This window comes from Miniopterus schreibersii (assembly GCF_964146895.1).
Source record: "Miniopterus schreibersii genome assembly, chromosome: 9".
NCBI lineage: Eukaryota > Metazoa > Chordata > Mammalia > Chiroptera > Miniopteridae > Miniopterus > Miniopterus schreibersii.
This window is the reverse complement of record NC_138118.1, coordinates 1,432,971-1,447,958: the sequence shown is the minus strand read 5'-3', so window position 1 is coordinate 1,447,958 and position 14,988 is coordinate 1,432,971. Positions and strand designations below refer to the sequence as shown.

Sequence of the window (14,988 nt, the reverse complement as noted above, 5' to 3'; positions counted from 1 at the left end):
CGCTCAGCCGCACACCCACACTGTCACCCGCCTCTTGCTGACGTACATTTTCCTGTCGTGATCTTGAAGAAAGCCGTCACCGGTGGACAAGCCCACGTCCGACCTGCCTCCATGAGCGGGAGCGACGCTGCCCCCAAAGTCCTGTTCTTTGCAAAGGAAACTGCAGTCGATGAACCAATCCAGGGCCCCCTATGGCTCTCGGTTCTCCTGTCATCCTGCTTCTACGTCAGAATCAGGGGACCTTGGGGACCGTCCTGTCCGATTCCCACCCCCACCCCCACCCGGGGAGCCTACTGGTGCTGCAGCCGGGACACCTGGGCCTCTGGCCCTGGTCACTCATGTTTCTCCAGGCCCTGGTGTCTTCATCCACAGGTGGAGATAATAATTGCATTTCTACATGAGGGCGCTGTGAGGGCCACGTGAGGCGGTGTCCGAGGAGGGGATTTGCAAACTGTAAAGGGCTGTGCTCATGTTCATCACCAGCTATCACTAGAGGGATGCAGGGCTCACAGGGGCTCGACCACCGCCCCGCTAGGACGGGAAACCTGCCATCACCCAGCGGCTTGAGCACCGAGTTCAGAGGGGCCTGGGTCAGTCCAGGTTCACTTGACTTCTGTCCAAGGGCATTCTCAAGGGGGACAGGGGGCTTCGGGTCGCCTCACCCACGGGGGTGCCAGTTCATGCTGGGCCGACAGGCACTGGTCTGGACTCGGACGGCGCCATCAGAACACAAACCCAAGGCTCTCCAAGACCTTCCTAGAACAACAAGAATCCAGACAAGCCTGGAGGCAGCGTCACCTGTCACTAGGGGGCTCACAGTGTGGACCCATGTCCCTGGCACACACCCTCCCGCAAGCACGTCTGAGGGGAATTTTGAACCTTGGAGATTCTGCTGACAAAATTCTTCTCCGTACGGCTCACAATGAAAAAAAGTGAAAATAATCCTGCAAACCCAGAACTGGCCCAGGACGACAGGCTGTGTGGGGAGATGCTCCCCTCCCCCGAGGTGTCCCCAAGGTCGCTCTGACCTTCCCACTAGGGGTCCCTGCTTCTCTGTTCTCAGAACAAGAGTCACTATGATCTCGTCGACCCAGAGGTCCCCGGCCCGACTCCTACTGAAGACCACCGGCCAGAGAACACAGGTCCCAAGGTCAGGTCCTCCTACCGGCGTGTCCGGCGTCAGCATTTGCTTGCTGCCATCGGCCTGGGTCTGTTCCGTCTCCCCTACTCTCCTGATCTGTTTGGGGGGAGCTCTCTGGGGACAGGTAGCCCTCAGGAGAGGAAGGTGAGGACCCCAGGCCTTCCTTGTCTAACACGAGGGGGCATCAGCTTTCACGGTCACGGCGGCGTTTCTCTCCGCGTCTCCCTCACCCCACAGCCAGTTGCCAATCAGTGTGGCTGCCGCGGGGTCCTGACCCTGGAGGGTGCTCTGCCCGGCCACCTCCACCTTCTGTCCTGTCGGCTCACTGCCCACCACGGGGCCTCAGGACTCCAGGTGTTGAAGGACAGGTGCCCATGTGCACAACACCAGACAGAGTGGGGCAAACCAATGTCCAGAGGACGGTGCGTGCGGGTGTCCGGGCACCGCTCAGCCTTGGCATTTTAGCTCGGCGGGGGCGTTTACACGAGATGCGCGCTTACTCGAGGGAGGCCAGGCAGGTCCCAGGTGTTTGGCGGAGGTGCAGGCCCTCGTGCGTGTCCCCGCCCTGGGGGCCGCAGCAGGTGCTGGGAGACCCCCGAGCCCCTTCCCAGGGGCCTGCCAGGCTGTGCGGAAAGGACTTGGGTGGGGAGGAAGACAACTTCTCCAGGGCTGCACTCTGCTAGGTCAGGTCTTACTGTGAGCCTGGATTTACGGCCAACCCAAGAGAAGGCCCGAGGTTCACGTCAGAGAGAACAAACGGGAAAAAGGCCGCTGACCACGCCTCTGCCACGAGGCTTTGTTTGGGCCTAAGGGGCAGGCCCAGGTGTCTGCTCCTCTGAGGCCAGGACCGGACAGGACAACAGGGCTCAAGGATGCCACCTACTCAGAGCAGGGACACGGGACAGTGTGGGAATCCCGGAAGCCACAGCTGAAGGGGCTGCCAACCTGGGCCAGCTCCCCCACCTGCCGCCGCTCGGGGCCAGCCAGAGCCCTGGGCTGGGCGCGAGACTGCCCTCCCCAGGAGATGGCTGGGGTCCCTGCCCACTGCCGCCCACCCTGACCGGTGGGGTCACTGTGCGGTGACCTAGCTGCGTAACAACAGAAAACTGCCACCGTTTGGGAATAAATCACGGGAACTAGAGACCCTAAGGCTGTCCTGGATTTGAGATGCAGGCATCGAGAAGGGCGAAAAGGCCCTGGCCGGTGTGCTCAGTGGTTAGAGCGTCAGCCAGCGCACCGAGAGGTCGAGGGGTCAAATCCCGGTCAGGGGCACGTTTCTGGGTTGCAGGCTCCAACCCTGGCCCCGGGCGGGGCGAGTGCGGGAGGCAACCCATCGACGTGTCTCTCTCACAGCCATGTCTCTCTCTCTCCCCCAATCAATGGAAAAAATATCCTCGGGTGAAGATGAAAATGTATACATATTCCTTTCTTAGATTCAATGTATCACAGCCATTCGTATGGAAAACCAGCAGCGTTTATTCCGCTCAGTTTAAAGGTGTTTGTTGTAACAGGAATCCCTCTCCAGGTCGCTTCTGCCTCCCTGCAGAGGCCCGGCGACGCTCCCAGCCGGCAGCGCAGGAGTCGCTGAGCTCCCGGTGGCTCGGCCAGCGGCCAGCGAGGATCACGACGGACCCCAAGCACCCGGGCGGCAGCCACGGGGAGCCCCAGGCCCCTCGCCCTCCACGCGGGCCGAGGCCTCGGCATCCACAAAGGATACAAATGTAGCTAATTCACAGCAGCTCCTGTTCAGCATTCGGGGGTTTGCTTTTCACAAAAACCCATTCAAGTGACCCTTTAATCTCAGGACATGAATATTTAATCAGGGCTTTGATTGCATATAAAGGCAGCTGAGGGGTATTTTTCACCTAAAGGTGTAATAATTTAATAACACTCGTGGAGCCCTGTATCGGATCTCAGCCGGTTTTAATACCACGTCGCTTTAACGAGGGGCCGTCCTCAGCGGGGACCGGATAGTCCATTTTCTGGTTCTGTTTCCTCCCGCGCCGCGGGGCACGCAGGTGCCTCAGTCAGCACCTCTGATGGGCCGGGAAGAGCGTGGCCACCACACAATGAAACCCCCCCCCCCGATTGAAATCTCCTCTCTCTCCGTCAACGGCGGTGTCACCTGGAGGACCCTCGTCACTCTTCCTCGGCCGGTATCAGAGGACACGCCGCCGGGACATCCCCACCTGTGCGGCGAGCCCTTCCTGCGGTGTCAGGAGTCCGCGCGACCCCGCAGGCGCCCCTGTCGCTGCTCGTCGGGTTTGAAACGGGTATTAATGTTTTAGCTCATCACTTACAGGCTCTTCCGAGGCTCAGCCGGGCCTAATGAGCTGACGCTGGGCACTGAACGGTTCCGTTTGTACCTGGCGTTTCCTTCGACGGTGGTGTGATAACAGCCCCGCAGGAGATGGGCGCTGGTCAAACCCGTATCCGCTGCGAGGGGAGCAAGGCCGGGGCTGCCGGCTCCTCAGACCAGCAGAGCCCCCCGCCCGGGACTCCCTCCAGCACCGCCTGGGACCACCCCCGACGCGCTCTGTTCTACCTACAGGCCCCCCCTAAAATGGACACACGCACTTTAAACAGTTATAAAGGCGGTGTTTATTAAAATACATTTCATTTTCAGAATTGAGCTATCAGCTGTTAAAGCGCGTATACATTTTTGGGGACACCCTGTATTTAATCGCTCACCTCATTGTATTGGCTTGAACTCGGTCCTATTATGTTTGGGAAGGGACACAATTTTGACCCATGATTTCTTGAAACCTGTGTTCCCCTAATAATGAGCCGTATTATTATAAGATTCTAATATATTCCCAATGCAACCTCATGGCGTGTTTTGTTTTCCGGTACCGTTTTCAGTTTTATTTTTGGTTCTTTCTCACCCGAGGGTATTTTTTTCCATTGATTTTTAGAGACAGTGGAAGGGAGGGAGGGAGAGAGAAACATCAATGTGAGAGCGACACATGGACTGGTTGCTTCCCGCACGCACCCCAACCAGGGCTGGGGATCGAACCTGCAACCCAGGTATGCGCCCTTAACCAGGAATCGAACCCACGACCCTTCGGGTTAGAGCCAATGCTCTAACCACTGAGCCACCCTGGCCAGGACTCTTATCTGGTTGACTACGTTTTGCCGATAGGCCGCTGTCGTGAGGTGAGACTTTTTCCACGTGTGCCGTAACTCACAGCACCCTTTTCTTTCCAGAACATCTGGAAAAGCAAGATGGGGCACATAGAAATAATTTTTTTTTCTTTGAGGAACTAAAGAGGTTTCTAGACACTTTTCCTCTGGGGTCTCAGCTGGTAGCAGTCGAAGCTTCAGCTGACCCCCCTCCCCCCGTGGCCCGACTTTGTTTCTACCTGGGGACGTAGGTTGGGAAGCGAGCATCTCTGTGCCAACGTCTCTACCTGCCCGCCTGTCCCCCGGGCCCGGGCACCCTCCGGGAGGGCAGAGGCCTGTATCTGGCCTCACGCTGACCTTGGGAAGCAAAGCTCGGCTTCCAGGTGACGGTCCCGCAGACCAATGAGCTAATAGCGCGTTAAATGTAATTGGCCGTGTCCTTTGTGTGAAGAACAGGAAAAGAGCGGGCCCTCCCTCCTCAGCAGGTACACTTAGGGCGAAGGGCAGCAGGTATGTTCCCCAGATGCACAATGTCATTTACTGCGGCTTTTCCTGGGAGATTTAAGGGCGATGAATTCTTACAACTTTCATCTTTAACTTTCATGGACACCACTTGATCTTTGATCATTTAATTCCTTGCTCCAGAAACAAATAATGTGAGGAATTTAAGAAACATATAAAGGGACATGAAATTATAGGTGGAAAATCATAACGAAAACACACTCACATCTAACAGGTACCTTTTTATTGTGACAGTTTAGCATCACGGTTAATTGCGTTCTGGCATCGAGCTGGGCCATATGCCACCGAGAGTGGGTGTCAAGACCTAAGATCAGCTTGCAGATTTGTATCTGATTTTAAAACAGGCCGCAAAGCCACACCAAAGAGCAGCTTTTTCTCATATTCCATCAGGATGAGTCTGAATTTTAAGATTAATATATAATTAAAAAATTTTTTATTTAGATAAAGCTATTGCATACATAAATAAATATCAACCTAAGCAAAGAAACAAGTATTAAAAAAATATAAGCAGCTATCAAGTCTCAGATTTAGGGCTTGTCTTAGTAAATAAAGTATCGATCTCTCCCATTTGGGACTTCGGCTCAATTGCACTCCGCAGCCCTCAGTGAAATGGATTCATTGGTCTTAGTTTATTCTCTGCAAATAGCAACCCACACAACAAATATAAACCGCTCATTCAACCAATTTGGCCTTTTCTTTATGAGAACAGCTTCACAGATGTCTTCCACGGAGACCCAAAGAAACCATCTCATAAAACCACAATGTGAAGCCATCCGCCTCAAAACATGTTTTCTCTACTCATGATTTTAATAAGCGTCGCCCCACCCCTTTCCCACCTTCAGAAGTTTTTCTGACAGAATTGGGTTGCTTCCCTTTGACTCAGAAACTTTTCTGTCACATCCTGGGTGTTGTTTGTTTGGTTTTTCCAGGCTTTTTACTTTTGTTTTTTGTCACTGACGTCATTAAAAAGGCAGGGGTGAGGTAGGAGGGATGTGAAAGCAAGTGGCCACTCTGCCTCATTACTGCTCATTAGCGAAAACAGCTCGACCTCCCTGCGAACCAGAGGGAAACCCAGGAACCGCTGTGGACAGACCTGAGAAACACAGTGGCTTCTGTCCATCGAGCAAATGTGGTTTCCATTAGCAACGTAGCGAACTACAACTACAGGGTGTCCCCAAAAATGTATACACACTCTGAATGATTATTCATTCCAATGGGTTAAATCTGAAAAGAAAGCAACATCAATTGAGCTATCGGCTGTTAAAGTGTTTATATATATTTTTTGAGATACCCTGTATTTATATGAGTTGAATAAGTTTGATCTGGAAAAAATTTCTGGAAAGAAAAAAACCTGTAAGTCCTGAGATAGCAAAAATCTTGGAAGAGACAAGACTATTTTGACTGGGAAATAAGAAAAGGCTGAAAAGTCCTGTTTAGCAAAACCTTAGCTATTTGCTCCGAGGTAAGATGATGACTGCTCATCAAGGGAAACCAGGCACACCTGTGCTCGGTCACCATGGAAACCAGGCACACCTGTGCGCGATCGCCCTGGAAACCAGGCGCACCTGTGCCTGATCCCGCAGGTTGTGAACAGGAGCCCCAGCTCTCTTCAATTCCCGGGTCAGCATGAGCACTGCTTATATTTGAGAATTTGCAACAATTGCCAGTGAGAGTCAGCAAAGGCCTGCTGACACTTCCACAAGTGTTGCAGTTGGAGTGGAAGCTTTGGGCCTGGGCTGGTCCTGAGAAGAAACAATGTTTCTTTTTGGTGCATTTGCCAAGAAAGCCCAAGTTAGTCAAATGCTGATGAGGTACCATTTGAAATGCTACACTCATCTGAAATAGAGAAGTTTACATAAAGACATAGGGACTATGTTTTCAACAACAATTTTACTGCCCTACTGGAAGATGGAGCTAATTATTCCTCAATCCTGTGTCCATTTTCTCTCTGCTGCAGGCTCCTGGGGCTACAAAATCCACAGTAGGTATAACCAGCTTCAGACAGATCCAAACAGCACACACCTCCTCAGTTTTCCCAAATATACGAGACACCGACAAAAAAAAAACCTGACTTTTAATCAGAGTTGGGGTGGGGGAGAGAGGAAAATGCAAATGGTAAATTTTCCTAAATTTCAGAACTGTTTCCACCGGAAGAGGAGTGAGTTGACTGGTGTAAATAGTGTGCTTTCTAAGCAATTGGGAAACATAAGGCAAATAGATTTTTCCTCTTTTAGGGCAGAATTTATAACATCCTACCCAGTAAATTCTCACTGACAACAGCAAGAATTTCTTTTCTCAAGCAAGTGTAGAATACACCCAGCCGTTTCAAATAATTAAGGTCAGATTCCACTGAATGTAAATTTAGCAGCAACAATGAGCTGTTCGAAAGGGAGGTGATTGCTACTCTCAGTAGTAAGGGTGGTCAAAAGGCGATTTTGCAAAAGGTCCCCCTGCCCCTCCCATCTCCACAACTACAAAAACACACGTAGGAGAATGAGAGCTTAGTTAGGAGTCAAATCTACACCCGAAATGTGAGCAGAAATTCTTCTAAAAACCAAAACACAACTGGAGAGTTTGCAGCCAAACAAAACCTGGTCATTGGAGTCATCTTTCCAAAGTACACGATGTAATAATAAATCGACTTTCTAAGTCATTTGAATTCAGAGTATATGCATACGAAAGGCCAAGGTAATAATGTTCACTATGAAAGTTTTATTATTTTTTTTACACATTCATTAAATTTTGGAGATTAGAAAGTTTTTAAATTTATGATTTCTAGAAATTTAAGTGTCATTCTCGATACAGGGTGAGTTCGTATAGAACCATATATAACCCGGAGGATATAATCTGGAGTTTGTGGCAATAAATTTTATGAATTTTATGACCCATCGAGTATTTAGGAATCAAATCAGGTTCTTATCAGATAGAACACAACACCTGTGTATGTACATAAAATATCCAGCGCCCATGATTAAATCCTTGTTTCATTTATGAAATGGCTTCCCCTTTCTCCTATTACCGAATTAAATACTTTCTCGCCACACCAATTTTTATCAAAACCCACAAAGGTCATTTGTTTTAGGCCCTCAGCTCCACCTATCAAAAGAATCGGTAATTTTTTTTATGATGCAACAGATTCTCAAAAAAATTTCACCCGCAAGACAACGTGATATACACAAGAGACATACAATTTCTTGTGAAAAACAGGAAGACATTGACCTTGGCGTGGCCTGGCTGCCTCCCGACCGGGGCCGTCCCTCCTAGAGCTCAGTGTGGTTGGCAGGCGCCGCACACAGATCTGGAGGGAAAGAGAGAGCGTCACCATCACGTTTAAAACCCGCCGTACGTCACTGACTTTCTGCAAGAAGCGCTTTCCTGCGGAAGCACATTTTTAAGACTTTGATATTGCAGAAAATTTCAAATATACACAGAAGTAAAAAGAAGGTTGTGATCCCCTCCCCTGCACCCCAAACCTGGCCTCAACACTGGCCCGTGCTTGGCCGTTCTTGCCCCAGCCCCCAGTGCTCTTCCTGGAGTGTTTTGAAACCAAGCCCAGGCGCTGTACCGGTTGCCCACGGCCGTGGAGTATCCAAGGGACCCTTTATGGAGGGGCCCCGGGCACCTGGCGCTCAGTCCAAGGAGCGGGGGCTCCGGCACACACGCCTTGCCCGGCTGGAAGCAGTTACAGCCACCTCCCTCTGTAGAAAGGCCACGGGTTATTCTGGCCACACGATTTATTTACAATGGGGAATCAGCTAACCTTGAGAGCAATTATTTTTAATATTAGAATGTGAAACCCCTGTCCGCAACGGGAAGTCTATACGAAAAGGCAAGAGGGCTTTCGGTTTAAAGGCGGGCTGAACCTTTATAGAATCTCACTTTATTCCATCGGTTGCATTCGAAACAATCACGTGACGAGTTCACCACCCTGATGTGTTTACACGTTAAGGTCTGATTTCAGCGGCAAAGCCATGTGCATACAGAATACACGTGTGTACTTGAATCTATTCCCTCACACGCTCTGACGGTCACCCCCGCGAACCTCAGCGTCCCCTCAGTCACAGTCCGGACGGATACGTTCTCTCCCCTGAGCGAATATACCAATCTTTCCATCCCTACCTTATGTCTTCCTAAGACTTCAGAACAGCGTTTTGACTTCAAGACATTAAAATGAAGATCTGGAGGAGCTCGGGTGATGTGCCCCAAAATATTCCAGGAGGAAAATCTAAGGAACTCACTTTTAATTTTTGCCTCAAAAAAAAAAAAAAAAAAAAGATTCCACAGGAATAGCCCCTCCCCCTCCCGGCCTCACCCCACGGACAGGTGTATCTGATACTTTTATTCTGAGCAGTAAATAAACTGTGGGGGCCATAGGCCCATCCACACGCCCGGCCCTTCCCTGAGATTTCATCACTCATGGAAACGGCGACATAGGAAATTTACGAAAATCTCACCGATGCGTTATTTTAAAATCCAAATATAGTATCTTACATTTGTCGGATGTTTTCTCTGTTGCCCCCCATTTGTTAGTTTGTGTGTTGGGGGTGAATCTTGAGATCTTAATATTTTAAAGTCAGATATGAGTTAATTAGCTGGAGGAGGGGGCATCCGCTTGCTCAGATACACATACTAAACATCCTACAACCTTCCACATCAGCGGCGCCTCAGCAAGGCTGCCATTTGTCAAAGTCGGTGAACAAGCCCTCGTCTGCTCCCACATAACTATTAAAAATAAAGGGGAGTGCCTACATTAAATAGGAAAAAAGGAAAATTCATATATGCATTTATAGACATGTCCATGTATGTAAAATATACATACAGTGTCCCCCCCAAATGTATACACACACTTTGAATAATTATAGAGGTGGTGTTTATTAAAATACATTTCATTTTCAAAGCCTAGCTATCCGCTGTTACAGTGTGTATACATTTTTTGGGGACATCACGTATAAAGTATAGAAGGGGCAAACTTTCCGATCAAGCCTCTAGTTTTAGGAATACCTAGTGGTGAAAACATTACTTATCTCCCTAAAAGCAACATGTGGACAAGTGAACAGCTCCGAGTCTCGCATCTCACACGGAGTGGACCCGGGTGAAGAGGTATTAACGCAGTTTCGTAACCTCCAGCACACACACACACACTCACACACACTCAGACACACACACTCACACTCGCGGCCATGTCTTGAGAACATCATGAAGTGGTGGAGCTCAACCACAGCAAGGTTGTTGGGCAGCAGAACCAGGTCGAGTGTGGCCTTTACACAGACCTTGCTCCCGGGCGGCCGTGGGAAGCTCCTGTCCGTGGAGTTGTGACTGTGCGGGAAAGCCCCCAGCATTTTCTACAGGACGCGAGGCTCACATTTTATGTGGTTACCCGAAACCACCCCGTTATGCGAAAGCTTAAAAATTATGGCGATAATTTTTCAGGTTGAAAACACTCAGCCTTGTTATGTGGTGTTAACTCACTTCAGTGGTGAGGGCCTTGGGAGGACCGGGAGTCTTTTTAAAAATTAATATACAGGGTGTCCCCCAAATATGTACATGCACACTTTGCATAATTATAAAGGCAGTGTTTATTAACATACATTTCATTTTCAAAATGTAATAGAATCAGTTGTTATGTGTGTATACATTTTTGGGGACCCCCTGTATATTTTCAGTTTGAAATTTATGAGCAGTTTAGAACAGCCAGAAACACGTTTCATAGGAAAACAAAACGTGAAAAAGCCCACCCGCTCCACTACGCAGCGGCCATGTGACCGTCCCCTCCCTGGGGGTGGTCACCTTGTCTTCTCCAAGGCACTGATATTTCTGTGTATAGTGTGAGTACTTACCCAGGTTTTAAAAAAATTAAATGCTATTAAGAACTAATGATCTAATCATGTTTTTATTAGTAACACTGCGCAGATCTCGGGGTTAGGCTTTGGGCCTACATCTTCCTGAGGTTAATGTTAATTCCTATTTCCAATATAAATATGCAGAAGGAATGAAGAGATTGTTAATATTCTTGAGACGCAGTCAGATTGCACACTCGGGGACAAAGTCTTTCCCCGAAATCTTGTTATTGGGGGCAGTTAGTGCAGGAAAGGGTTGCAGAAACTTTGTGGAGTCCTTCGTGAGAGCTGAGCGACGGCCTTGTGGCCAGCTTCCCGCACCTGCCGTGGGGGACACGGGCCAGCGCCAGCGGCCAGGGCACCGGCACCGGGACTGGCACCGGCAGGAGAAGGGCCTGGACGCTCCCCACGCCTGCGCAGGTGTCCGCGGGCACTGCCCACCCAAAACCCCAAGAAAACCTCACAAGTACCTTCTTGGGAAACCGCCAGCTATGATCTCATCTGTGTGAATTTCACCACTTAGCCAAAATCAGGGATAGAAAAGCTCCGGACTCCTGGACACTCCTGGCTGGATCAGTTCAGACTCGCGACCCAACTGGGTCTTAAACAGAAGCCACCCCACGTTCTACTCGGAATCAGAAAACTCCACGCTGTTCATGGGGCTCGGAACCAGCCTTCTTGTTTCATAACATTGGATGACATAAATATTCCTCCACAGGGGTGCGGTATTATTTTAAGAACCTTGGCAATACATCTGATACTGTGGATGGAGGTGGCTATACTTTATTATAAACAATTGCTAAATGCTAAATGTTTCAAGTTTTCACAATTGCATAAAAAGTACTCCCCTGGCTCTAAATCATTGTGTGTGTATCTATTTGTATATATGTATCTCCCAAAGAATGTGTATACACTTTTACAGCTGATAGCTCGATTTTGAAAATGAAATGTATGCTAATAAACCCTGCCTTTATAATTATTCAAAGTGTGTGTATACATTTTGGGAGGACACCCTGTATCTATGTATACATAGATATATATATTGATGTATATATAAAATTATTTTTTAAAAAGGCATCTGAAAAGACCGCACAACGTGTCCTACGCTCTTGTAAATGTATTAAAAATTATTGAAATGTTAGGAGGTGCATGTTTAGCTAAACTGATGGAGTCCATGGTAACATCATGTTTCAACTTTGCATATAGTAAGTAAAGTTTTGGCAATTTTTTCTAGCTTCTGAGCATGTGTGTGTGTGTGTGTAAGAACATAAGCCAAGTATTATTTTACACCCTCTGCCAGAAAAAAATTAATTTTTAAGAAGGAGATATTCTGGGAAATCAACTTGGGGGGGAAAAAAAAAATCCAGCACCCAGGCCAACAAACAAACAAAGCCCATTTAACATGTCTTACTAAACAAAACCCCCTCCTCCTGTTGGGGCGGGCTCTAGGCAAGTCAGAGAGACTCCTTTCCTGCCCCAGGAAGATTTTAAATCTCTCCAAGTTTAAAGTGAGAAAGGGTTTGGGGTTCGCCGGAGAGGATGGGCTTCCCGCTTAACTATCGGAAACCACATCTCTCTGAACTCACTTAAAATGCGGAGGGCAGGGCGCGCGCGGCCAGCCAGGCCAGGCCAGGCCCGGCCCGGCCCGGCCACGCAGGCAGCCCCCGTGGCTGTGTGCATTTGTTTTCTCTCCCAGGGTGTCGCTTCTGATTCAGCGCAGAAGCAGGGGTGGCCTGGAGACAGCCAGGCTCGGTTTGGAAAACAGAGGTGCTGCGGGGCGCGGCGCGGGAGAGGCGGGGCGCGCGCCGCACCCCGCACGGTACCTGGCTTCGCGCCGCACAGCCGGTCGGCCAGGGAGCGCGCGTCCCGCGCCACCAGCGAGAAGATGTCCTCCTCGTATTTCTCCAGGATGGCTTCGCACTGCGGGGAAAGCAACGGCACGTGTGGGTAGGTGCGCGCTCGCGGGGCGTCGCGGCAACATTGTAGCAGCTCGAAACCTGAAACAATGTTGCCGACGCGACGCGCAAGGCATCTATCTCCGCGCCCGATTAACCCCTTTCCCGGCGTGTCGACGGCATCAGGCTCCCGGGACTGAACTCCCCGAGGAGTCGCGTGGAAAGACGGGCGCGAGAACGTGGTATTTTGTTTCTCTGCCTTAAATTGGAACGTGGGAAATGGGAAGAAATGCGTCCCCTGTTTAAGGAGCTGAAAAGCCTTCGGGATTTTTTTTTTTTTTTTTTAACGCCCTTGAAAGAAGCCAGCTCCTGGCAATGGTTAAACCAGCTTCCTTCCGATGTAACATAATAATCCACTTTGTGGTTTTAAACCAGGACCCGGAGTGTGAAACAATTAAGCTTTCTCAGCAATCAGAAGACTTGCATCTTTAATTTCACCGTGGATAACACGCCTGACAGTTACCCCGGGGAAGTTTCTTTTCACACCAGTTAGGGATCCCTCCGCAAGTTCACTTCCCTGCCCCCCGAAACCTGGCTCTTCAGCGCAGGGGGAGCGCAGGTTTGCCCGCACACCTAAAAACCTTAAATTCTAACCGGAGGCTGTGATCAGAGAAACGCGAGGTTCCAGTTTTAGGAACTGCGACGCCACCGAGGGGCATTCGCTGGAGACTTGGAAATCATCTCCGGAGTGCATTAAGCAAGACCCTAAAAAATGTTACCTGGCATTTAAAAATATTTAAATTCCACTATACTATGTTCATTTAAAACCTGTGAAATACAAGCACGCTTGCTCCACGCGATTTCTATCCCATAGACCTTCTAACCCCGAACCAGTGCCTTTACTTTTTAATTAAAATGGAATCTTCCAAAGTCAGCTAAAGCCTGGGTTTCGGGGTTTCAGCTCGCCTGACATTTGGGCCAAGGCGTGAATTTAATGCATTTTTCAAACAGGCTTCCCCGTCGCGTGGATTGTAAAGGGAAATATATTGCAACTGCCGTTGGCCAGGCACATCCGGGCAAGCGGGAGGCCAGCGTCCGCGCAAAATAAACACGATTGGGGAGGAAATTTGGCATTTAGCCGGCCACCACGCCTAAGCTTTTGTTTAACTTAGTTGGTGCTAAAACACTTGAATTAACTCAGGGACAAAGTTCTCCCTTCTGTGAAACCTGGGGGAGGGGGGGCGGGGGCAAGGCGCGTCCGGCTCCCTCGCCGGTTGGCCTTAAATATTTGAAAACGACGTTCATTTTAATTTGGATTTGAACCTGTGAGAGACCTCCCTCCGCCGGAGACCCCTCCCGAGTCCCCCCAGGAGACAAGCAACGTGCAAAATGTGCCTTAAAGTCGCTGGGATTCGTAGCAGCGCTTTCTAGAAAATACCACCGAACTGTGTCCGCTGAGGGGAAAGAACAGCCCCTCCCGCGTCTCCAAAGGCACGTCGCTAAACGCGTGGTCCCCCCGGGAACCAGCAGGGCAGCGAAGCAAGCAGATAGCATTCTAAGGCTCAATGTCCCGAAACTCAACAACAACGGAAACAAACAGCAAAAACATAAAAATAAATAAAAATAAAGCCAGAGACCTGCTCAGGGAGCACAGGGACCCGCCTGGGGAGAGAGCTTACCGCGAACTTCAAAGGCTTGTAGGCCTCGGAGTAAAACGAGAATTTCTTAAATTCGTTGTATATTTTGTCTCCTTTCCTCGGAGCGAAGCGCTTGAAGGTCCTCTCCTTGGTCGCGGGGTCCTGCTCCAGCCTGTAGTCATTCATCCGCTGGCACACCCTGTCCAGGAGGTCGGTCAGGAAGGCCTCGGACTGGGCCAGGGGGACCTGTCAGGAAAACGCGGGGAGGAACCTCGTCTTAGCGGGAATGTATTTAAAAGAAGCAGGGCTGGATGCGCAGGGGACCCCCCTCCCTCCCCGCGCGCGCACCCCCCCCCCCCAGGAACGGGGACACGCGCTCGGTTCCTAAAATGGCAAGGTGCGCGCGATTGTCTTCTTTACGCGATGGAAGGCTGGCTTTTAAAAAGTGCGTATGTTTGCAAGTGGACAGGAAAAGACATATTCGAACTCGAGAGCAGAGTTAGATACTGTGTAAAAGTCACTGGACACGGAGAACAGGGCAGTAAGCGAGGAAACGGGCGGTTACCCTCCATCCACTCGGCGGAGATGGGGGGGCGGGGGAGACAGGAGAGGAAGGAGAGGCGAGCTGGAGAGAGGCTCCAGACCTCTCCATCAGTTCGGAAGAACTTAGCCCAACACCCAAGCTCGCCTTCGCCGGCCCCTCCCCCACCCCCGCACCGCGCAGTGGCCCCCGCGTGGCGTGGAGCGGGGCACACGCGGAGCCTCCCGTGCCCCCGTCGCCGGCGCGGCTGCCCTGCGAACAGCTGGTGCCCGTCGCCATGCGCCCCTCTCCC

At 50.3% G+C, this 14,988-nt stretch overlaps 1 protein-coding gene across 1 annotated transcript in view; it reads right to left on the bottom strand.

The window, feature by feature from the left end:
* Nucleotides 1-8,046: 8,046 nt before the first annotated feature.
* CNPY1 (canopy FGF signaling regulator 1) overlaps nt 8,047-14,988 on the bottom strand; it is a gene marked incomplete at both ends in the record, with an annotated part of 34,092 nt that continues 27,150 nt past the window's right edge. The window contains 3 exons of the mRNA XM_081147703.1: nt 8,047-8,084; nt 12,447-12,543; nt 14,198-14,401. Coding sequence (XP_081003829.1) covers nt 8,047-8,084; nt 12,447-12,543; nt 14,198-14,401 — 339 coding nt within the window. The remainder of the gene's footprint in view (nt 8,085-12,446; nt 12,544-14,197; nt 14,402-14,988) is intronic.